The sequence below is a fragment of the Cygnus atratus genome, chromosome 17, assembly GCF_013377495.2.
Source record: "Cygnus atratus isolate AKBS03 ecotype Queensland, Australia chromosome 17, CAtr_DNAZoo_HiC_assembly, whole genome shotgun sequence".
NCBI lineage: Eukaryota > Metazoa > Chordata > Aves > Anseriformes > Anatidae > Cygnus > Cygnus atratus.
This window is the reverse complement of record NC_066378.1, coordinates 9,117,821-9,142,167: the sequence shown is the minus strand read 5'-3', so window position 1 is coordinate 9,142,167 and position 24,347 is coordinate 9,117,821. Positions and strand designations below refer to the sequence as shown.

At 46.5% G+C, this 24,347-nt stretch overlaps 1 protein-coding gene across 4 annotated transcripts in view; it reads left to right on the top strand.

Moving 5' to 3' along the window:
• The window catches only part of ULK1 (unc-51 like autophagy activating kinase 1), a 79,808-nt gene that overhangs the window by 36,719 nt on the left and 18,742 nt on the right, over nucleotides 1–24,347 (top strand). For 2 of the 4 annotated variants that reach the window (XM_035556571.1, XM_035556573.2), the window contains exons 10-16: nucleotides 1,715–1,797; nucleotides 5,905–5,955; nucleotides 13,354–13,442; nucleotides 15,624–15,789; nucleotides 16,690–16,750; nucleotides 17,603–17,692; nucleotides 21,718–21,843. In XM_035556571.1, the coding sequence (XP_035412464.1) occupies nucleotides 1,715–1,797; nucleotides 5,905–5,955; nucleotides 13,354–13,442; nucleotides 15,624–15,789; nucleotides 16,690–16,750; nucleotides 17,603–17,692; nucleotides 21,718–21,843 (666 nt within the window). The remainder of the gene's footprint in view (nucleotides 1–1,714; nucleotides 1,798–5,904; nucleotides 5,956–13,353; nucleotides 13,443–15,623; nucleotides 15,790–16,689; nucleotides 16,751–17,602; nucleotides 17,693–21,717; nucleotides 21,844–24,347) is intronic. The other 2 variants (XM_035556574.2, XM_035556572.2) reach the window with 1 other exon arrangement.

Here is a 24,347-nt window from a genome sequence, read left to right as displayed (position 1 = left end):
TGAGCAGTTTGTGTCATGGATAAATAAGTTATGACGATAACACCGGAGGACTGCAGGACTCCTGCACTAATGTATTTTTCAGGAGACTGTTAGCTGTGGTATGCTGGGTTATTCCATTACATGGTGTGCTTCTGAGGCACGCCTTTTTTTTGACAAGCCGTTGTTTTCTCTTGGCTCAAACTGAGGCTTGGTTTAACTGCATCCCTTCCAGAGCCCCGGTGCCCCCTCTGTCAGCCTGGGAAGACCCACACAAGCGTTAGAGTGTCAGGGATGGAAAAGCAGCTCCTCCAGCACAAACAAGCACGACGGATGCTTGGCATGATCCTCTGTTCTAGGAATCACTGGGCTCAAATTCCTGCACAAGCGAGGCCTAGGACTTCACAGAATATATATAAATACACACCTTGCCCAACATCTCTGGTTTCACGCCAAACCAAACGAGGTTCTGGCAGGGCCAGCTAGCTCTTCTTTCCCCCCACTCTCACACTTCTGACCCAGCTTCTTTTTCACCCTGTCTGCGACACGGTGGAAATGGTGCAGGAGCAGTTGTGTCACCCCATGTGGTCGGCCTTGGCTTCAGGGTGGTGAGCGATGCCAGCCCAGCAGAGCGGAGCACTGCTCGAGTGAGCCACGTGCTGTGCGACCGAGTCGGCTCGGGCTCGGCGCAGTTGGAATTACTGGGCTGAGCACACATGCCTTCACCTCGGCTGACCCTTGCGTGGGGAGAGGGGAAAGCTTGGCAGACCGTGGGGCCGTGCTGGGCACAGCCACGGTAAACAGAGTTAACGCTGAAAGGAGTTGGAGCCACCTACGCTGAATTTGGAGAGCTCTGCCCTGGCTGCAGGCAGGACGCTGCAAATACAGCCCCTAACTGCGCTGCTGGTTACAGAGGAAAGGCAGCAGAACTGAATCCACTTACAGAAGAGCTGAACTCTACTTTCCCTTCCTTAATCCGTTCATTTATTCCCTGCTTCTTGCAGTATATCAGGGTTATAAAGAGCTGACCTGGCCTCTCCCCAGTCTGCTTGTGGGGTTGGAGAGAGCAACGATTTGCTGGCTCTTCTGTGCTGCAGTGGCCATTGAAAAGAGAATTTTCTTCCTAGCTAAACTGGAAAGTAGGGAAATAGCTGCACTAATTTTAGCTTGCTTGAGTGCCAGATGCTCATATCTTACTGGCCTTTGACTAATAAATGATGTATATTGAGAAGCAAATAGACAGAGGTCACTTGCCAGTCTTACATAAGCAGCATTTAAAAAGAAATGCCTTAATAAAATGGCAGTAACTGGTGATACATTTCACCACGAATGTCCTAATTGGGAGCTTCCCCTCAGTAACTGCTTCATTTTAACGACCTCCTTATTCCTGTTAGAGCAAGGAGAAGATATTTTATTCAGCATGTGCAAAATATTGCATATTGACTAGACTGAGCTGAGAACCAGAGGGTTGGAAGTGCAGTGGAAGGGAAGGATCTGCAGGTGCTCATGGGAGAGGCCACTAAAGCTTGATTCACTGTGGCCTTAGCAGTGACAATGGGGAGTAAAAGCCAAACAGATGCAGAGATGTTCCTGTCCAGCCTCTCTCCAGTGAGTTCCTATGGTGTTCCTAGCCCAGCAGGCAGAAAGTGAGTTTGCACTTGCAGTTTGCCTTCGTGAATATGCAGAAGTAGCTTCAGTAGATGGAGGGTCTCTTACGTGCTTTTGTTTTCAATCCTAGCATCCCCAGGGAGACATCGAGCCACCTGAGGCAGCTGCTGCTGGGCCTTCTGCAGCGCAATCACAAGGACCGCATGGACTTCGGTAAGAGACCTCCTTCCAGTTCCGGCTGTGCTGCTTGTCTGTGCCTTCCTTGACCTATTGCACTGCACAGACCTCCGTGGTTTTGGCCGGTGCTAGGAAAAGCATCCAGACTGGTAGTACCTGGCTTCTTACTTGCATTCCCTCTCCCAGCTTCTGCTTTTGTAGTCTCTGAACTTGTGTTGCTAAGCATGCTGTCAGGGGAAACGTGCATCTTGTGCATCCCAGTTCTTACTGTCACAGTTACTTCCCCAAGCTGCAAGCTGCATCCGTTTAATGTATACGCTCTCTGACTCTCACTATAGACCTGTCTCCCGACTTGACTGGCATGGAGACTTCCTTTTTAAATTTTTTTTTCAGTGTCTTAATTCCTTCTAGGCTGAGAACAATCATTAGGTGCTAGGCAGTTCAGAGAAAGAGAGAGTCTAGACCTTTCTTGGGACAAGAACGTTGTCTTCCTTGTGTCTTCCTCACCAAGGAAGTTGGTCCTGATGGTGTGTTAGCCTCTGAATGCAGAGAAGAACAGCAATGCTGTTCAGAGAAGAACAAACAGAAGCTTTGCTTCCATTAGCTTGTGTTGCTGGTGAATGGGTAAGTTTGCTCCTCCAGCCTCCGTGTTTGAGTTAGGTTTGGCACTGGGCAAGCCTGTTTAAGTGGTTTCCTTGCTGCTGGGGCCTCAAAGCGCACAGATCTGTGTTGAATATCAGTTGTGCACCATCACAACACCAGCCAACAATTAGCTGCTTTTTGCACATCCATTGTGTTTTTCCTTGAGAGTAAAGTGTGCTTGTTTGTGCTTTCAGAGCATTACCTTTTAGTCAGACTTGGATAAAAGTGTTTGGTATTTGTCTTCTGGGGGTTAGTTTTGTTATTTTTTGTTGCTTATCAGCACAGGTGGTTTGTTTCTTGCAGGGCATCACATGCTAGTTGATGAAGATAAATTGTTTTGCAGCCTCTGTTATTCTTTTGGATTAGAGTTATTGGGAAAGCCTTTCTGGGGACGCTGTCATCTGGGTACAGCAAGTACATGGATTAACCAAGGCTGATCATAATTATCCAGTGCTGAATGTGAAGGACTACTGCTCGCTGCAGTGCAGAAGTGAGAACACAAGTCTTTTCAAAAGGGAGTTGTTGTAGCTACAAACAGACCGAATATAAGTATCTCTCAGCAGTCCCTGCAGACCTTCTCTCTGGGTTGTGCATCTCTGCTGCTTCTGTCATGCTGCTGTACATTTCAAAAGAAAAACACATTTGAGGCTCCTGTTTTCCCCTCTGTCAGAAATGGAGTCTGGTAAACCTTTTTAGCCACCCTATAAGCTGGTTTTGTACCTCTTGGGAGTAGACTGCATGAGTCATTGTCTCTAACACTTGGAAATCTGAGATAATATGCTTTGATTTCACTCAAGACAACGGTTACAGCACATCTTGCTGGATAGAGATTGCTGCCTGTTAATCACATAAGGGATCCTTTTCTCTGCAGATTGGCATGTCCTTGTGAGATAGAACTGTTTCTCAGGGAGGGTTTGCAGGTTCCTAGAGGAGCCTGTATTTGAGATGGACCTTGTGCCTCATAGAAGGCAGATCTCAATGGCTGTCTGGCATCTTTCTCATCCACCTCTCCTTCCTTTCTCCTGTTTACTTCTGTTGAAGTATGAGCTTCATCCCTGCTTGTGACACGACTGTTTTCCTTCCCCTACTGTCTTCTGTTGCTAGGTCTTCAGCTCCTTTATGTTCCTGGGGGCTCAGACCCTGAAATACACCTGCTGAACGTTCCTTTATTCCTTTCCTTAGTGTCAGCTCAGGACGCTGCCAGATGATGCCTCTTGCCAAAACAGTAGCAGTGTTTAAATGGGAGCACATCTCTGTGCCCACCTACCGTCATGTTTTCAGCTGCTGCCAGTGGCCAGCAGTGCACAGACTGTGAATGTCCTGAAGCTCAAGATCCCATCTGAAGCAGATCCCCGAGCCATTTCTCTTAGGTGGCTCCTGGTACACCGGGGCTGTGTCCTGCTACTGGCAAACTAACCAGAGGCTACTCTGTCCACGTATGCTATTTATAAAAAATGTTTGGCTGATGGTCAGTGCCTTTGTTAGCTGTCCCTTTACCCTTCTGTGCTCTGAAGGTGAAGATCCACGTGCACTCCTGGGTCAGGGCGGATCACTGAGGAGCTGGATGTGCTGTTCCTTCTTGGTCCCTGAGGCCGGCCCCTTTAATCTGTCTGGAGATGTGCGTGGCGTCCTCCACAAAGCTCCCCCACATCTTGGTTCACCCAAAAGCATTCATTATGCAAGACTGAAGCTCCTTTTGCTTGTTGTGTGTCTCAGCTGCTCTTCTACCAGGAACTGATGGCCTTTGCAATTCCAGGATTATCTAGAGGAGCACAAGGAGGGTTTCAAGTTGAAGTTTCCTGTTGATGATCACAAGCAGGGTTGTTAAATTTTGCTTTGTAAGCACAGCTAACAAGCAATTTGGAGGGGGAAACATGGAAGCAGTAGTCATTTCCACCCCCTCAGATGTTACTACATAGCCAGCTGAATCAGCGTAGCTGAGGGGATGGTACCTCTAGAGGAGTGGGCTCAAGAAGCAGCAGGAAAGTCCAGCAGCTGAGCAACTCCTCACAAATAGGGATGTTCTCCGTCCACAGCAGATTTTATCTGTGAGATTCCAACATTCTCTGCCAGAGGAACCTGGCATCGCTTCTGCTGTGCTGAGTGCCAAACCAGCGTGCTCTTACTACAGGACCCTGGCGTGGCCGTGGCAAGGAGCGGCTTGGGAAAGAGGAATTAAGTTGTGTTGTTTTCTTTTTTTTAAAAAAGACGTCAAAACCAGTTGCTACTTTCTGGAAAGCTCACTGTCTGAAGAGGAGCTGTTTACAGAATTCAGAAGTTTGTAAGCCTTGGGTGTTGCAATAGGAAATCCATGCTGGGAAAACAAGTTGAGCTGCTCTCGCAGTTAGCCGAGTAGCCAGCGCTGATCCATGACTAATGCTCCTGAAAGGCTGAGTCGCTTCGGGTTGCTGATTGTGGTAGAGGAGGGGAGGGCTCTGCTAGGACTCGGTGTAGAACTTCACTGGATTGGAGATGGCAGAGTCAGGAGAGGTGCTTAGGAAGACAGGGGAACATGTAGAGGGTCTCTAGCAAGCCAGGATGGAAACATTTGACCTGGACGAGTAGAATATCCTCCCCTAATAAGCAGATCTGTGGCGGTTGTGCTGGTGTAAAAGGGAGTTCTGGGCTTTCAGTTCCGTGGTGGCCTTTTACAAAATGCATTTCTGCCTTAAGTGCAGGATGGGTTTGGCTCCGTGTATCATGGAAGATCACTCCGTAGAAGTGTTTCTCTTCTGTGGAATTAGTGGCAGCACGGTATAAACATATAGTTTCCCTGGGTTCCTACGATTAGGGTATCTTGTCGTCCTGATCAGTCAGGAATTGGGGCTTTTAATGTTTCTTTGCATTTTAGAATTCCCCTTCTTGCTGATACAAGCTTGTGACATGGCCATGCCAGCTCCTGACAGTCAGTTTCTGGCCCTTGGTAACTGAATCCCATTCCAACAACTGCAACAGCTGTTGGAGGACGGGAGCATTTGCAAGTAATTTGGTTTATGCTCCTGGCAACCCGAAGTTGTAGCTTGCAGCAAAACCTTACCAAGTTCTTTAATACCCTATGGGGAAGAAAAATCCATTTGTAGTGGTGGTGAATCCTAAGGTTCAAATCTTCATGTCTTTTGGCCATGCTTTTGGCAAAACTTTTTTTCTTCCCTTTTTATTTTTTCATTCGTGTAGCTGGCCAGCCTGATCTCCCTCTCCACCCCCAACTGATGTTGCAGAGATGCCTGTAGCATAGGAGCTACTGTTTTTTTGTGTTCCCCTATAGTTATTTGGATCCAGGGATTGCTATCTAACTTATTTTTTTGAGCAAGTCCTACATCCGGTTGCATCTGCATTCTTGACCAGTGTTATCTGCATCAACAGTCAGATTCCATGGTTAAGTGACTGGACTGTGTGGAAAATTCACTGTAAAAAATACTGTAACTTGTTATGCTTAACTGCTTTGTAAACTCCTTACAGTCATTTCCTTTCACTGACTCATTGTTCTTGATATTTTTTCAGATGAGTTTTTCCATCACCCATTCTTGGATGCAAGTGCCTCTATGAAGAAATGTAAGTGTCGCATTTCTATTACAACAGTTTTTGAACCATGACGTGTCTTCTGTGCTGCTAGTTCAAAAGGAAACAAAAAGACTGCTTTGTTTTCTTGGTTATTTAGGTGTGGATTCAGGGTTCATTACCGTGTCGTGTCCAGATTTTGCTGTCAAAATGTATTTAATGTTGTCGACATCTTCAAAGGGAGGATTTGGGGGCTATTTAGAAACCTAAATGAGAGGTAAATGTAGCTTTGAAATGCATTCAGTTGTTCTCTGTGAAGTGCTTGGCCAGTGGGGATGCTTGTAGGTAAACAGGATTATGCAGCAAGATCATGTTTTTTCAGCCACATCAGTAGGACGATTCAAGATAGTGAACGGGCAGAAAGGTGGTGACATTCTTATCAGGTGTGGTACATTTGGTACAACCACCTAATGGGAAGAACATTTGGTAACTGAAACCTGCCACATTTACCTCCAAAATCTTGCAAAATCTTGTTTTAGAAAGGTTATTTACTGGTGCTCTGTGAGAACTGTCCAAAACAAAGCCGGATTTCTATTGAGAATTCTTTCTTCCCTCTTCTGAATCAAAACTTTGCAAATTTCCAACCACATGTACTGTGATTCAGTTTTGTTTGTGGGAAAGCAATTCCGAGCTGCTGCCAGCGCATGGGATATAACAGTGCTGGCCAAAAGACTTGGTTTAGTGGAATCGTATAAGGTCATCTGTTTTCTTCTGGAAGGATCCTCTTGGGCCTTCAATCTCTTAAGTAAGTGATAGTCACTGCTGGAAACCTTGGCTCTGATTTGGGGTGCCCAACGCAAGGGCTGGAGGTTTCAGAGGAAACATGCCCGGTGCTTTCTGAACACGGAGCCACTCTCGGACATGTGTCACAGTGGATGCCCCTGGAGGGAAGAGCAGGGCTTCTCAGTTGTTTCTGATACAGATTTCTAACTGTGTATGTAGGTGACCGTCCTGCGGGCAAGAAAAGATGGTTCTGGTTTAGGGGAGCTTGCAAAGCAGCAAGATGTGGCGTGAGTCCTGTGAAGCGGGACTCCTCTTCAGGCAAGAAAGGGCTCTGCCTGTTTAGGACTGCTCCGAAGCCAGCTCGGCACTCAGCACCTGCTGTACCGCTGCTGTGTGAGAAACGGCCTTCGGAGTCTGATCCCCCTGCGGGCAGGGAAGGGCTCCCACGGCTCTGTCCTGCATGCCAGCCAGCTCATCTCTTACCTCCAGCTGCTCGGTTGCTTCGTTGGCCAGAGGAACAGGAAACCCCCTGCAAACATGAAAGGATTCTGCTGGCTTGGCCTCAGTTTCCGACTTCTGCACACTTGCTGTGCAGAAACCAGAGGCACCGTTATGAGCAGGGGTTTCTAGCTCAGCCTTTGCCCCCATCTGCACCACAGTTAATGGCGTGTGGTCAAGGCCCAGTTAAGAGGGCCCCTGTACAGGCAGGTAAGGACTGTCCTAACTCCAGACCTCTCTGCTGCCCTGCTGGCCCCTGCCTCCAGGTCTATGTTCCCAGCCTGGAGTCCTCTCCAGGCAGGAGAGACTACTACTGGTTTTGAAAAGATGAGGGGAGCAATACCTCTTCATTGCTGGAAGTCTCCAAGATGCTGTGCACTGGTAGAAGCCTGCTACCGGAGGAGATCGTTCTCGTAGTCTGCTGTGGAGGCACCAGCTGCTGGATGGAGGCCTCCGGGAAGTGCAGTGAAGAGCCTGGATGAGAGGCTGCGTGTGGAAGTAGTGGTCCTGGTGACTTCCGAACGTGTGAGAGAAGAACCAGTGTGTCAGCAAGCGTCTGGGTTGTGGTGGTCTCATCAGAAAAACTCAGCTGTACAGGGCACTGCTAAACACCGTAGGGGGCTTAATATTTGCACAGGTCTAGGTGACAAAACACAGTCACAGTTGCTCAGGGGCTAGCCCCCTGGCTGTGTGTGCAGAACCAAAAAAAGTCCAGAAGTTTATTGTGCTACTTCACATAAATGTGTGGCACAGCATCACAAGTGTGGGAAGCATTGAAGAAGACGAGATGGCTGCATTTGAATCATGATGGTCGTGCTCAGATTGGATTGCATAGTGGAGAACTGGGAGGAGGAACAGCCTGCCCTGGTGTTTTTCATTCTCCCTGGGAACTGATAATCGTGCTACCACTGACTTCAGGGGAAGCACAAGTAGGTCATGCAGATTTGAGCGTGCAAGTTTCCCTTAGAGTCTGCATAATCTGCACAAGCATCTGTGTTTGGAACAATACCCGTTGCATGGTGAATGCACCAAGACTTCAGCTATGCTCAGGGACCCAGCGTGCAGCCTAAAGGAGCTTACAGTTCGGGGATGCCTGTGCTGTGGATGCCGATAACTGCATGCATTTAGGTCCCAAACCAGTTTTAACGTGGGCTGCTCACTTTCCATCTGAGGACGTCTGGAGTCTGAGCTGAGCACGGTGGCCTCTGCCCCTGCAGGCAGATCTGCCCTCAGGCAGAGGGGCAGAACGGGAGAGTTGCCACGGGCACACAGAGCTGAGGACATCACCCAGGCTCCCGAACGCTGCAAAGGCTGGTCCAGACCTGGTCAAAACACAGCAATTAAAAATGACGTAAGAGCTATCAGCTCTTCTGGGAGGAGCTATTCTGTTGGGATATGTGTTAGACTACCACCTCATGAAATCATACGGATTTCTTCTAGTGCACGAAAATTTTGGATTTCATAATGCTATTTAAGAGTTCCACGGTATTCCCAAGTGGATAACTTCGAAGTTGCCAAAGCTACCTCATTTAATAAATTTTCATATTTTTCAAGATGTTTCATCAAAATCAACGTTTCTGTCAAAAATCTTTAAATATGACTTTTCTAACAAATTCATCCTCTCCTCTGAGGTTTCGAGGGATGGTAATTCTCCCGTCCCTTGAATCGTCTCACTCCTTTAGTGAAAGAAGGAACCTAAATCTTCTGATATCCAGTGCTGACCACAAAGCTCTGATTGCCACAGGCTTTAGCCTGGAGAGTGGGTTCAAGGCCTTGAGTTTTAAGTAAACCATGCACTTTACGTTCTGTTTCTTTATTTATATTTTATTATGGGTTTTGTACATGTGACTAATGTACTATAGATGTGTAAAATTTTCTTAATAAAGTCTTCAAAAGACCCTGTCTAGCCAGGATGTCGTCTGTCTGTAGCCAGGCCTCTGATCGCCATGTAAGACGGGGCAGTGCGTTACAGTAATAACACAGGAGGAGGCATAATTAGATACTTGTGCAAGTTTTCTGTCCGTAAACACATTGTAATTGGCACCCGTGCAGAGTATTTTGGAGTTCTTTTGCTCCTGTCTTTAATGAATGCAAAGCTGGTACCTCCTTTGCTCTGACTTAAGAGAGTTTAAACATGAGCAATTGTGGTTCAGAAGTGCACGAGGTAATGCTGCTGGGATGGTTCAAGTGTCTGGAAGATGTCTGGCTTCTGTTTTTTCCATCTTTATAATCTTAGTGTACATAAAATACCCAGGTAGAAACTAGCAAAAAATCACCATCACTTGTGCAGATAAAAAAAATTTTAGTGGTAAGACTTTTTTTTACTCGAAAAACAATCGTATTCTTCAGGCAAGTCCTTTGTTTTTGCACTCAAACTACTGCCTTGTCAGAGACTGCAGTCAAATAACTTCTTGATGATTGGTTTTGATTAAATCCAGATAATAACAAAAACGCATCTCTCCAACGCGTGTAAAACTCAGATTCCAAATAAAGCTTCTGTAAAGCCTGAGGCTCAGTTATTTTTAGGACAGCCCAGCCCCTTGTAGGAGGGTTTGTCAGCAGTGATTTTTGCAGGTGTAGGATTCAGGATCAAGATGCACACAGCTGGAGCGCAGGCTTCCCTCTGCAGCTCGTAGCTCTCCCGTTTGAAACCAGTTGATTTTGGTTATGCAACATCCACTCTGTTTTGGTGCTGGAACGAGTTGGAGAGGACAATTACGAGAACAGACTTATTTACATTACAATTACAATCCAGCAATTTTTGGATTTGGGTGGGGGCCTACAATTCACATTAATATTCCCCGCATTCAGACTTGAGCTGAAAACACGATGAGCCAAGTGTTTGCACCCTTTTTAATTTTGAACTGGGAGTGCCTGGGCGTGTGGAGGAGATGGAAGCGAGTGTCGGGCTTCCAAGCTCTCCTGGGTGCCTGGCAGGGAAAAATGCACCGAGAGGCGTATGGGAGTCAGATAGCTGGTCAGAGCCAAGCCTCAGGGCTCTACTTGCATGGACTGAAAGTTCATTTTTAGCAGCGGGAGCTTTTGTATTGGGCCTCACGGTATTACAGAGTGGATCTGGGGAGTTTGGGTTTTAAGGAAGAACATGATTAAAGATGCTGTATCTAAAGGTTGTGCTTCACGCAGATAGAATTTTAATCTGGGTTTCAGTTGGTAGCGGAGAAGCCTGCCTGCTTGTCTTCCTTTAGAGATTAGTGGAAAGCTGGCCAAAGCAAATAGACAGAAATAGAAAAGTCTCAATTGCAGCCAGGTTCAAATCAATAATAAACACAAAACCAAAATAGTGTGGAAGGGACCTTGATAGAGCCCTGAAATGACTCTAATGAAAATACGAATTCCAGGAAAAATGAACGGTGGCACAAGTTTTGCAGCAGGCCCATGTGGATACAGTTCAAAAATCACTTACCTTTTCCTAAAAGAGCCTTTATGTAATGGGGAGATCTGTCTGCACAAGGGTGAATTGATCTGTAGGAGGTGGCAAGATAATGGGGAAATGTCCCCCCTGGTTTCTGGGAATTGTATAGGGAAGGCAGTAGGGATTCCTCTGCAGGAGTCAATCTGGGATCAGAAGCAGCGTGTTAGAGGCAGGACGGGGCTGGGGCTCTCCATCTTGCAGGCGAGTTCTCAGCGCTCTGTGTGTGTTCCCTGAGTGGGGGGAGCGCACCAGCTGTGCGGGAAGCCCACTGAGCTGGGAGACGATGCCGGCTGTGGGCGACGTGGCTCTCCGTGCCAAGTCCTTGACCGACCTCCCAGAACGTCCGCCTGTAGGGTGCCGCGGTGCTTGTTCCTGTACTGGATGTGGGACGGTGTGTTTTAGCTGCATGGCCCATCGCAGGGACAAACCCAGTACAGCGTAGATGCAGGGGGTAAAATAAAGTAGCCTCTAACAAAGCTTTGCGAAGATTTTTTTCATTATGGACCTAAGCGCTAAAGCTGTGGTGGAGTGAGCGCTGCCCGTGTGTTCTGACACAAGCCGGGAAGGCGTCCGTGTGTGTGCACGCTTGTGTGGCACTGCAGCCACCCGCAGCAGTCCTCGGGGGGCTTCCTGCTGCACGAGGGCCCGCGCTCTGCTGAATCGCCCCCTTTGCAGGATAGCCTAACGTCTGCAGGAAAGCGTTCCGTTTCTGGTAGCGTTAGCGAGGGGTGGAGAAGATCGCTGTGAGCCCGGTTACACCGTTACAGTTTTAAGTCTGCGCTGCTTTGGCTTGGTTTTTCTGTTGCTGCTCTTGTTGCATCCCTGTCGGAGTGAGGAGTTCAGCAGCTGGGCGACCGCTCTCTTTGTGCTGGGAGACGCCGAGCTAGTCATCCTTTAACCTCCTTTGATAGGCTAAACGTTTTAAAGCCTTTTATTAAAAGGCATATTTTCCCATTCTTTTATCGCTAAAACACTGTTTCAACAGTTAATTGCAGAGGGATGTACTTTTATTTTCCTAGCCAGTTGAGTGGAGTAAGTATGTTGTAGCAGCTGGTGCAGTTAATGACAGGAGTAGTTTTACTTCAAACAGAAGTGTTCTTTGAGACGTTATTACTCCTCCTTGCATTAAGCAGGGAGTCATTAGCACAGGTCCTGTAAAGGCAGAAATTGATACAAGATGCAAATTCTCTGCCAGCACCATGGAAGAGGAGCAAAGCGAAATGTTCTCCTCACTTAATCGTCGCCTCTGATCTCTGTCTAAAGTCATTCAAATACCAAAGTGGTTGCAAAGTAAAATCTGATTTTAAGTAGCTTAGCAAGGATGTTGGGACTCTCTTGCATCTTTGTACCACTCGGTCTGGTGCTGGGGGACTGGGGAGTTTGAAGCACTAAAAGTTTCAAAGCCCGTTGAGGAGTCACTGTTACCTTTGACTCATCTCCCTCCTGAGCTGAGCTCTCCCAAGCTACTTATTGAACCTCACTTGCATAAGTCGTTGGAGTTGAATGTTCTTTGCTCTTGTGATGCCTTGATCATCTTTTCTGCCTGAAGGTCGATGCTAACTTGTCCTTTCAGCGTGAGCTGTATGCCTCTGTCAAGATTACAGGAAAAACAGTTCAGTAATGAAGTAAATAAAGCGAACAGTTCTGATACTGAACAATAAAACATCAAGAGAAGGGCTGCAAAAACAGCCAGCGCTCTGGAACAATTTCTGCACGAAGAGATTAAATAAGCAAAAGCTCTTTAACTTGCAGAAGGTGTCACCGAGGAAGAATGAGCTGAGGAATAAGAAGCAATGAACTGTTTCCTTGTGGAATGATTAAATCTGTGGGGTTTTATACTACGTGGCCTAAGATGCCTGAATGACTTTTGGGGGGGCAGCAAGCACAAAGCAGAAATGAGAAGTTACCTTTACATGGCGAAGAACTTTGTTTCCCCAGGATGTCTCGGATATCGAGTGTGTCATATCTGGGAGTCATTAGGCAAACTGAGGAGCACAACTCTGCAAGGGCTTTACAAAGGGCTGATGCAGGGAACGGCCCAGGGCTCCAAGCCTGCAAATGCCAAATGGTGCGTGAGCCAGGATCCTTGTTTGCACCTCACTTCTCACCCACGATGGTCGCTCTTGCAGAGAGTGCGTTTCTCCTCCCCACAGAGACTTGATAAATGCGCAGTGATTGTATCTTAACCGAGTCCATAATGTTGTAGTGTGGAGTAATGCCGCTTGATTTAAGAGGGCCTGTGTTGGCTTGAGCAGATGTGGTTTACATAGTAGAGCTCCCAGCGTTTGGGGTAGTTGCTCAAAGCCACAAGGGCTGATAAAGAAGAAACTGTGAGGGTGTGGAAGCAGTCTAGCTCCTAACTTGTGTCACTGGCCTGAGTAACTCAGTCCATTTTTCTGCACAACTTTCCCTTCATTTACAAAGGTGCTTTGTAGGCTCTTCGGGGCAGAAGCCATCTTGCTGCCTGTATAGGTCAGCTGTAGGGTGGACCTCTGATCTTGGTTGGATGTTCTGCATCCACCCTAAGAGTTGCAACTGTGAAATAGCGTGGGGAGGAGGGGCTGGAGGAAAATCTTAGAGCTGAACAGCATGCTAATTTTTCTGCTGTTCTCCTTTACTTGGCAGCATCTGATACATGAAGTAAACCTGATGTGAAAAGATGAAAAAGACCTTCTTTTATTGACTCATCTCAGGTTGGCAACTAATTTATGTTGTGTTTTTTTCTCCCTTGTTTTTAGCTGCTTCTGTGCCAATGCCTTCCTATCCCAGTTCAGGTTCCGGTAGTTCCTCCAGCAGCTCTTCTACTTCCCACCTGGCATCACCTCCCGTAAGTACAGCTCAGAGGATGCACTGCTTATGTTAGTGGTCTCCCTGCTTGCTTCTTTGAAGTACAGCCTTGCTTTTGCTGTCATCTGGTGCGAGTTACTGAACACTGGAGTTCTGCGTGTGCTTGGTGCAGTGTTCTTCCCAGTCTGCTCAGTGTGGATTCTGAAGGTTGTCTTTCTCCCTACAAGAAATATTTCAGTTTGTTGTTGTCTATTATGTGAAAAGCCTTTGTGAAAGGAGTTGGCGTTAGTGATACTAGCTTGTGTTGGCAGAGACAGAAAGCTCCTTGGAACCAAAAAATAAAAATAAAACAACAAACCAAAAATTGGCCACTAATTCGGGGCGTAGTACTGCTTATTTGGCTAGAAGTTCTCTGTTCTCAAGCTAAGTCTCTGCAGCTTGACAGCATACCCACCCTTTTTTTTGAAAGGTGAGCCTCCTCCTTTCTGACCAGCGTTCCCAGGCACCACAGAGAGACATTCAGCAGAGCTGTTTGCTCAGACCAGGCCTGCCACAGTCTGGTGGTCTCAGGAGAGCTGATCTGAACTGATGGTTTTTCTCTCTGGTTACCTGAAATGATGAAAACTTTCCTGGAGGGCAGAATATCAACTGACCAGTGAAGTGACATTCCTCTAGCTCACTGGACTGGAAGCTTGTTTTCGGAGGCTCTTGGCGAAAGCTGCCTTTTGACTTTGAACTGAGGAATGCTGGTGGTGTGATGGGAAAGGGAGAAGGACTGAATTTTCTTTTCTCGTCCCTGGCGTTGCTGCTCTTTTGCTTTGTTCTCTGAGGTTTCCCTGGGCCAAGGCTTCTCAGCCTCTTTCAGGAAGTGCCATGACTGAATCTTTCTCTCCATGTTTTCACATGGAAGATATTGCATCTGCTGTGAGGAGCTGGTGTGGGAGGGATTGAGGGGCACTATCTACAGTTGATCTAGGTGCTCGTGGTATGGACTGGACAGAGAGGAGAGGTCTGTTCTGCTCTGAATGGCACAGAATTGTGTTCCTGACTGTATTTTTTCCCCCTGCAACCATAGGTAGAAGGGTGGTTCGCTGGGGTGCTCCTTGGCCATATGACTTCAGGAATGGGTAGCTGGTGTGAAAAATAGACTCTCCCCTTGAGTTCTCCTGAATCAGGAAGCTCAAGGGTGGTGCAGACTTTGGGGTCTCCATGTGAGAAGTGTACTGCACCAGTCCTGGTCTGCGTTTGGAAGTTTTGTTGACAGAGCTATACTGGCTCAGCACGTGAAAAACGCCACGTCTGCAGGGCAGAGCCAGTGTGTTATGTGGAAAAGAGACAGCTTCGACAGCTGGGAAAGTCCTTCTGCTTGCATGTATTGCACGTGCAGTGAGTCAGTCCCTGTAGATACAGCAGGAGAGTCTTTGGGGAGTGGACAAGGCCTTAATAGGGCCCAAGTGAAAACTGATTCTGATCTTTTGCAGCCCAAAAGTGCATTAGAATGAAGACTGTCTTATGATCTGCACAGAGGGCAACTGAGATATCTTACAGCTTTCTAAAACCATCTAGCCTCCATCTATCCGTAAAAGGATTATGGTGCTATCCATCATTTGGCGGAAGGAAGAGAAAAAACGGAACTCTTAGGGGCCTGCCATGCCTCTGATAGCTGTGAGGTGTTTATCTCTTGGACGCTTAGCCTTCTTTAGACCTCCCTAACTCCTCATCAGCATTACAGCAGAACAGGTTTGTCGGAAAAATGCCGAGACGCTTACATACCTGTTCCTGAGTGCTTCTTACTGCAGGGATGTGAGTAGAGACTAAAGGTGTAATGTTCAAAACCAAAAAACACAAAAGACAACCAAAAACTCCCTGAAGGCTCTTCTCTTTTTCTTGGCCTTACAAACTGAGTTGGTAGCAAATGCGTGGCTGATCCAGAAAGCCTCAGGAGTGGCAGAGTGGTGTGATACCTTAAGTGATTTTTTTCTTATCCAAGGAACATCAGATATGCTGATACTATGTTTTTTGTAACAAAAGGTGCACGGTTCTGACATGGGCATAAAAGACTGTTCCTTCTCAGTAAGCCGAACAGCTGCCTCTGGCAAACGATCAGCCCTGCTTTACGAGCAAAATGTTGTCTGTAGCCTTGTACAGCTCGATTTAAAGGATCCAGCAGAATGAAGAAGTAGCTGTGCTGAAGCCAGTATTTGTTTTCTTCTTGAATTAGCAGTCCCTTGGAGAGATGCAGCAGCAGCTGCAAGAGAAGACGCTGGCATCTCCTACCCAGGATTCCCCCGGTTTTCTGCATGGATCGAAGGACTCTGCTGGAAGCAGCAGTAAGAATTCATCCTGTGACACAGATGACTTCGTTATGGTCCCAGCACAGTTCTCAAGTAAGTTGGTTTCTGGAAATGCAGACGTTCTGAGGAGAGGGGGGATGTGGATGTTAAGGGTAGTTAATAGACAGTTGAAACAGTGATTAAACCGGTCTGCTTTGGCGGAGTAACAGGAGTGTTGTAGTCCTCACGCTGTAAGAGATTTCTGTCTCCCTAGTTAGCTTCATAGGATATTTTGTAATTATCTTCAAAGATAGGATTTGAGAGTAAAGGTTATTCGGGGAATTCAATAAGAGACTGAAACTGGAAATCCAACTGGAAAAGAAGATAAGTAGGTTCACAGGGAAATGTCTTCCTCTCGCAGAATATGCTCCTGTATCATCCTATCTTCAGTTTCACGTAGCAGCACAGAGCAAGACAGCATTTCAGCTAGTAAGCTGATTTTATACTTGAAAAATACCTAAGAAAAAAATAAAACTGTTGGATTTTTCTTGAAGTATTTTTGAATTTCACATTAGCACCTCTGTTTATTTATACTTTGATAAGAATTGTGTGAAATATATATGTACGCAGGGTCCAGGGCTACAGTTCAGCCACACACCTGAGTATGTTCGTGCATTAGTACTTAGCCAGCAGAAGGATGTTGTTCAATCTCAGCTATGTGTATGAGGATTTGCTGAGTTAGGACTAGTGATAAATGCTTTGATTCCTCCTTCCACAGTTGCACTACTTTTATTAAAAGAGGGATTTAGAAGGGTTGAACTGTGACAGGCAGGTCTCTGCTGTGTAATCCTCACAGTAAGGAAGAGCTCAATGTTGTTTTTATTCTTCCTGGGAGCAGCAATGGGACCAATGTACATATGCCTAGCGCTAGCCACGTTTCCAGTTGAAATTGAAATTTCCTCCAATTGAGGAATTGATCTCAAATTAATGTTTCTTCACTTCCGTGTTCCTCAGGTGATATGACTGCTGAGGCTGCAGGAGGGAAGCCCATCCAAGACAGCCTGATGTACAGTGGGTAAGAGCACCCAGGCAACTGAAAATGAGGCCATTGGAGCATACCGTGCACTGGGGACTTTCTGGGTTCTGGTGAATGGAGGAAAAATGTTGCTGAGTTAGCTTTCGTGATAGGGATGACTGTCACCTGCCTGTTTCTGACCATTTTCAGTTTTCACTGTTAGGTCTGAGTCAGAAATATATATATATATAGAACTGTCCCAACAGCTGGAAACAACTTGGAACAAAGCTTTCTGCTCTAGTTGTGTTTGTAACACACTAATGCTAGCAAACAGACCTTACACATCACCTGTTTTTGCAAAGAAACTAGTATGAAAAGAAGGTGTCATCTTTAGATGGTGTTCTTTGTTACTTATTTTATCTACCTTCATTCGCTCCTGTCAAATTCATGATCAGAAAAATAGCCATAGAGACAAACTTCAGTGATGCTTCCCTAGGCTCTTGGGGTTAGGAAGAGTTGCACTAACATGAATGTAAGTATTGCATAAGAACTAGAACGTGTGTATGCTGATGGGAACACACAACTTCTAGAGCTGGTATTGATTTATGCTTAGCTTCCTCCTCCCTCAGGACTAAACTGCATTTCATTTGCGTAAAGGCTCTTACACCAGGTTAAAATGGCGTAGGAGAAATGCGGTCTAAAATGCCTGTTGGTACTCTAACGCTGCCAGCCGATCAGCATGTGGCGCCTGAATACTGGAGTGTACGTGGGGCAGCGTGACAGCTCCAGGGCTGCTATGACTGGACTCAGCAGAGGGTGTGGGAAAGGCATAGCTCTGTTCTGTGCTCTGCAGCGGGGAGCAGAGTTGTTTCGCAGGCTCTAACACCTGGGTTCTCTCTGCCATTTTTTCAGGAGTTCTCTGCTGACTTCAGCAGGCTTGGAAAGCCAGGGAAGGACGCCATCTCCTTCTCCCCCTTACAGCAGTTCTCCTAGCCCCTCCAGGTAAGAAGGACTGTTTTGTGGTGATTGTGCAACTTTGATTAATTAAATTCCCATTGACTTCCAGGATAGGATTTTAAGAGATGTTGGTGTGCTGAGCAAGATCCACATCTCTCTTTTAATTAAAGGGTAACAAGAAACACCCAGGAGAAACTCCCCAGCCTTGGGCACTGATCCATCCCAAATATAAAGCCTGTCTCTCCCACCACTGGCCCTCAGAAGGGGCTAAGAGAGAATGCAGTAGAGCTGGCATTAACTCTGTTCCCTGGGGATAGGTATTATTCTCAAGCAGAGGGTTAGTCTGCTCCACTGGTATGTATGTGCTACTCATCCCCTCTGTGCTCAGCCTGCAGAGGCAGTGAGTTATTCCAGCTGAAGACCCGTGCTTTTAAATTCACACAGTGAATTAGAGCACAATACGTTAGCCAAGGCTGAAACTACTGTGGGCTTGAATTACTGGACAAAGGATAGGAGGACAAGTGTGGAGGGGTGTTGCTCATCTCTCCTTGCTGTTGAAGGACGGATACCTGGGCTTACTTAATTGTCTACAGCTTGCTTGAAGCTCCAAGCAGCTCACTGCTCTGTGTCTGTATAAAGTAATGCTGCTACACACGGCTCTTAGAGAGGATGCAAGAGTAAGCATAACAAGCGCAAACAGGTGCGGTCACAGGTTTAGTTCCAACTGAACCAGTTGTTTTCAACTCAGTTTTGGCCTTTAGAATTGTGGTAGGTGAGAGCTGCCCGCACGCAACAGCACCAACTGCCCAGCACCGCCAGCAGGTCCAGATGCGTTTTTCTTCAGAAGCTGCTAGTGGTCTGTGGAAGGTGATCCTATAAACTTTTGAACCTTTAGGGTTCATGCTTAGCTTACAGGGAGCTGGCAGGTTTGCTTCCCACCTCACTCGTGCCTGCTGGGAAGGCAGGACAGCTTTAATCTTCTCTTCTGTCAATATGGCACGTGTTGGGGGAGGGGAGTTCACACTGGGGAAGGGATGACCCTAAAATCTTTCTTAAGAAGAAAATGTAGTCCCAGTCTGTGTTGAACACACTCATCACATAAACAGAGCCCAGAAAATGACAAAACGTAGCCTGAAAGCATATAAATATAAAGGAAAAGAATATAGCTCAAAGCCTTGCTGACGTGATCAGATTAATTGGCAGGCACGTACCACAGTGTGCAGTATAATTGCATGAGGCTTCTTATGCCATCGCCTGCTAAGCTTTTTAACAGCTTATTCTGAATAAACTGATTCCTTTGCATTCTGGGGATCAGCCTTTATTAAAGGATTTGGCCTTGTTTCTGGACAGCAGTGAGTAGAAATTCATGGAAGTTCACTTCAAATGCTGCCTACTGTTCGCTGCTCTCTTCTCTTCATCTTATTGTAGGGGATCATAAGGCGGAAAGGCGCTGCCGGTGGCTATGATCTAAACCTTTTGCTGCTCTTGCTGTCCTTCCTACTCATTCCTGCAGCTTCTGTGGAGCAGATTCCACACCCTCTGCAGCTACTTCCCACTTTTATATCTGCTTTAACGAAACACTGAAAAGTTACTTCCTAACCTGTCCAGGATGGGAAACAAAGCGTAGATAATGAAATGTTGGAGCAGTCACTCCAAATCTGGAGTGCAAAACATGATCTTTGATCTGTCCCTCGGAAGTATTATTAACACAAGTTTCAGTGCTCTTCGCTGTAGATTTCAGGAGGCCCATTGGTTCAGCACTTGGCTTCACTGATGCAGAGAATGCCTGATTTTCTCTCCCTCTGACTTTTCTTGCTAGAAGGCAGCAGTTTGCCCTTTCGTGTGTGGCTCTAGGCTAGCAAGCAATGCTTGGACGTAGCCCAACTGGGACAGAAAGCAAAAGCTTTTAGAGTGGCCAGCGGTGGGTTTTCCTCGGGATGTCACGATACACTCTAGAGCAGCTCTCCTCATTGTTAACTAAAAGGCGAAGAGTAGGCAGAACTGAAATACGCTGATAGTTGAGGGTGGTTTTGTTTTTTTTAATACTTCCTTGTTGAAAATGTTTAATAATTCTAACGAAAGATACTTCCTTGTATATATCCCATGCTAATGGGTTTCATGCAATTTTTAAAGAGCTTTTAATTACTCTCAAGTAATTAAATTCCCTGACCCAGGTTTATCTCTTTGTCTTTGCAAATTTATTGTCCATTGTAGTCTTTAAGGCTTGAGGCCAATTAGCAGATTTAGTATATGTCAGCTGGGCACTTTCTTCTGCAACTTGCACCTTGTGTAGGACATCTGGCTCCTATAAGGACTCATGTAAATCCTGGGGAGAGGGAGAGACTTTTCACCCAAGAAATCTTTTCCCTTGAAGGGTTTTGGCCAGATTGAAGAGAGAGCGTTTGAAATTTATGTTGGAAGTCAGGATGTGTGTGAAGTCTGACGTCAGCCCTCAGATTTGTTGGTTAAAGCTTGTTTGCTTTATGTCTGTCTGACACCGTGTCATGTACTGATGGAAGGCAGAGACACCAAAAACGTCACCTTTCCACTGAGCAATAAGAAACCTTGAATGCCTTTATTTTGCTATATGCTAGTGAAGAATCAAGGCTTAGGTGATGCCTTTTAGAGGCAGGCTGAGAGGCTGTTGGTGAAGTCTTTCTGGTGGGAAAGATAAGAACACGCGAGGAAGAATATGTAGAATTTAAATGAGTAGAATTTAAATGAATGGAAAAAAATTAGTAGGTATGTTAAGAGAGGAAGAGAGAAATCAGAATCACTTTTTGATCCTTCAGCCTTGATTAGTTAATTCGTCCTTTTGTGAATGAGGAGTGTCTTCGTGTGCACAGTGTGGAGAACTGCAGATCAGCTTTGTTGGACGCTGTCACCATAAACCACAAAGTACTGCTGACCTTCCCCAAAAAAGAAATTTTGGTGATGGGATGTTTTGAACTGCCAAACAAGACACAGCCTGTTCCCTATGCACACGTGTACGCTCCTGCTGAATTAAATGTCTGCCTTCTTCACCTTATGTAAAACGCTTCCTCTCTGAGTGTTAGACCCGAAGAAGCGCTACTTCCTGCTTCTAAGGTGCAGGCTAAGGTGTGCATCCTACACTGACAGCAAGGAGGACTGCAGAAGCCTTCATTTCCAATAAGATCTTTCTGTAATTGTGCAACCTCCCTGCAATTGATGTTGGCAGTTGTAAATAACAGCGCCATGGCAATTAACCCAAGAATCCTGGAGCCTTTGGGAAAAGACTTTAGGCGGCTACTTAGTTAAATGCGGTGTTTGCATGGTTTTTGTATAGCATGGGTTTTGCAGAGTGGGACGTACAGGCTAAGAATAACAGGGAAACTGTCACCTGGGGGAACAGATATCAGACATGAGCTGATTTACCTGCTTGGATGGAACTGGAAAGAAGTCTGAAGTTTGCAGAGTGGGCCTGTCCCATTTTATGTGTGTGATACTCTTGCCAACCTTGATGGGCATATACATACCAGCTCCTGTCCCCTGATTTTATTCTCTCCCGAGTTGCCTTCTCCACCCTGTAGTTAACTTGCGAATACTCTGAAGTACACCAGAAGTGTGTGTTCTCTTCATGGTGTGCCGAGGCTTTGATGGAGGTGCCATTGTTGCAGCAGTGTCTCTGCATGAATTGCAGATAGCTCTTGGCAGCAAAACCTTTGCTGGTGTCCTGTGTGAGCCACAGGCGTTTAGCCTTTGTTCGCTGATGTGCTCTTTGGCTGGGGATCCGAGTCTGTTGGAAACTGGGCCAGTTGTGGCATGAAACAGCAGGGCTCCAATTTTCCTGGAGGGAGTGGTGCGCTTGGGTGTATGTTTTGGCTTCAGTCCGTGGGTGGGAAGCGTGCTGGAAGAAAGGTGCCTGCTCCCAGGAGATGTGTGCCGCCACTTCCCTTTCGCATGGCTTTGAACCGCCACCCGGTACAAACCCGCAGCCTGAGAGGAGCGAAGGGGGCACTCCCTGCGTGAGGTTGCTCTGTGAAGGTAATAGCTCCAATTACGGGGCCGAAGGCCCACCCCTTACACGAGGCTTTGTCTCCTTTCCACAGCCGGCCGGGTCAGTTTTCCAGCAGCAAGTACGGACACTCCGTGCCCATTCCGGTCCCGACGCAAATCCATAACTACCGGCGGATTGAGCAGAACTTGCAGTCTCCCCACCAATTCGCCTCTCCTCGGTAAGTGCTGGGGCTGGGAGGAGGGGGTCACATCAGTGTGTTACACTGCATTACATCCTGGGGGGCCTTTTACAGTAGGTTCTCTCTGTCTCTAAAAGTTTCCTTGTGTGGTGGGCCTTTCCCCTTGCTGTAGGGAGCCACGGCAGGCTATGTTTTGTGGTGACATTTAGTTTTGGAGTATTTCTGTAACGATGTTGAAATTTACTTGTTACCAGGTACTGTACATTTTGTCTGCATGTGTGTATGTGACATAGCTCCCATCAGCTTTCTGTGTAAGCTGAGCGTTTTTCGGTCTGACGGCTTTTCCTATGCCAGATATGGCTTGGTGGGCCAAGCAGAGACAATCATTCATTTGGCTCTTGCCTCTATGAAAGGAAAAAGTTGAGATAAATGACTGAAATGGATAGGGATGCAAAACTTACCTGACTTTACTAATTGGTTCCTGTAGCTAGTCACACCATAGATGTTTATTACACGAGTTCCATATGAATGTGGTTACGCATCCCGATGAAGTCACGAGTAATTCCTGCCTGTGAGGCAGAGCATGCCTTCTGAGGGCCGTCAGGAAGAGCCGGATGTCAGCCTCCAGCTGCGTGCAGCTGCCTTCCTCAGCTTGGTGGTGGTGTCTTCTACCTCCAAAACCCACCAAGCTTCTCTCCCTCGACACGTGTAATTTATGGTTCCTACAGTTTTGAGATCTGGATTAACAGTGGCAGCCCAGGTTGTAGAAGGAGAAGCGTACAGGTTCTTAAAGAGAGTTTGTGCGGCAAGGGCATAGAATATTCCAAGTATCTGGATTGCTCAGAAGTAGGGTAATGCCTATGTCAGCCTGAATTTGGGCTGCTTACCAGCTTAATTAAGGATAAGGCTTACTCAGAGTGGACCCAGAATTGGAGACACAATGTTGATAATAGCCACGGATCAACGAAGAGATTTGTTTTGTGTCAGTGTTAGTTTAATACTGTTCTATGCTCAGTTCTTTGAATGCGTGACAGGTTTGGTGGTAAGCTCCTTCCAGTTTCCTACATGCCCTGTATTTCTTACAGCAGTATTTGTGTACCCTGTTAGTGCTGAACCTAACAAAAGGGTCCCAGCCATCCATGTGATGTATAAAAAGCTCTGGAGAACGTGCAGAGGCTGCACCAGGCGCAGTGACAGGCTGCTGAGTTCGGGCTCGCAGCCTGCGGATACCAGTCTGGGATCAAACTGTCATGTTTTGCTCCTTTTAGTCAGCACTGTGTAATGGTGAGATTAGCATCGTCCCTGCAGAGGAACTCGAGGAATGGAACCAATCAGATGATTCACGCTCTGCTTTTAGCATCATCGCAAAATCTCTGGCGTCATGTTTTGTCTCCTGCCCCAGGAAGCCATATTTATCTCTCATCATCACTTCCTCTAATCAGCACATTGATTAGACACACTTCGGGAATGGAAGGAGAAAACTTGCGTTTTGTGTGGGATTCCACTTTTCCATCAGCTGTATCAAACAGGCCTTTACAGCCAAATGCCTCATCACGTCTGGCACGTAGCCTGACTAAGAGCTTTGACATACACTCTGTTTCTGCAGTGTCGACTGCTGTCATCTGACTGGCTGGTGATGCCTGTGTAGCACAGCTTGTTTGTGGACAGATATCTCGTGTGGTGAGGTGGTGATTATGTGTGCTTGCTTCTGGCCACATCACCTGTCCTGCTCGTCTGCTCCTTGCCTATGCCGTGTCTTGTAGGGTGGTGTCTGACATTCCACACCTTTCAGCAGCTGCAGTCAGCTCCTGGTTTGTCCTGCAAGCTCACAATAAATAACAATTAGTCTTCCCGATGGTTGATGTTCTGAAGAGCTAAAAATTTGGCAGAGCAATGCTTTCTTTCTGTCACTAGGTGTCTTTTTACTGTGTCAGGTGTGTTTTCTTTGGGTACATTAGTTTTGCTTCAGGGCCAGGCACTTAGTGAGTGTTAGGCCTCTAAATCTGGAGCAACATGAACGGAAGTGATTTTTAGGTTAAAACTTTAAATGATTTCCTTTTTTTTTCCCCTAGCCTGTGAATATAGCGTGGATTAATTTAACAGAAAAACAGCAACGTATTGGGGTGGGGTTGAGGAGGGAGAAGGGAAAAAAAAATCGAACTCATATCTCAATGACTGATTTTTTTTTTCTGAAACATGGCATCAAGTAGTGCCATATACCTGGTAGTGTTGTTGAGCAGACATACTGACACTCCATCAGGATGGGTTTGCCTGTAGTGCCGTTAGCCCTGCTTGTACTGCTGACACCTTTATGGCTTTGTTCCTTCTGTTCAGATATGCACGGACAGATTAATTGTGCGTTGCTGGGAGAGGAGGCAGGATACCTTGGTGACAGCATCTTTCAGTGGCTTGCACACAGTTTTTTCAGCGTATTCATTGATTTTTGTCTAGAAAACCACCCACTGGCTGAGACTAATGTTCTTTCAACAATGGAAAAGATGTTTCCAAATCAAGAGTAGATGTGATGAAAAAACTGTTTTCTC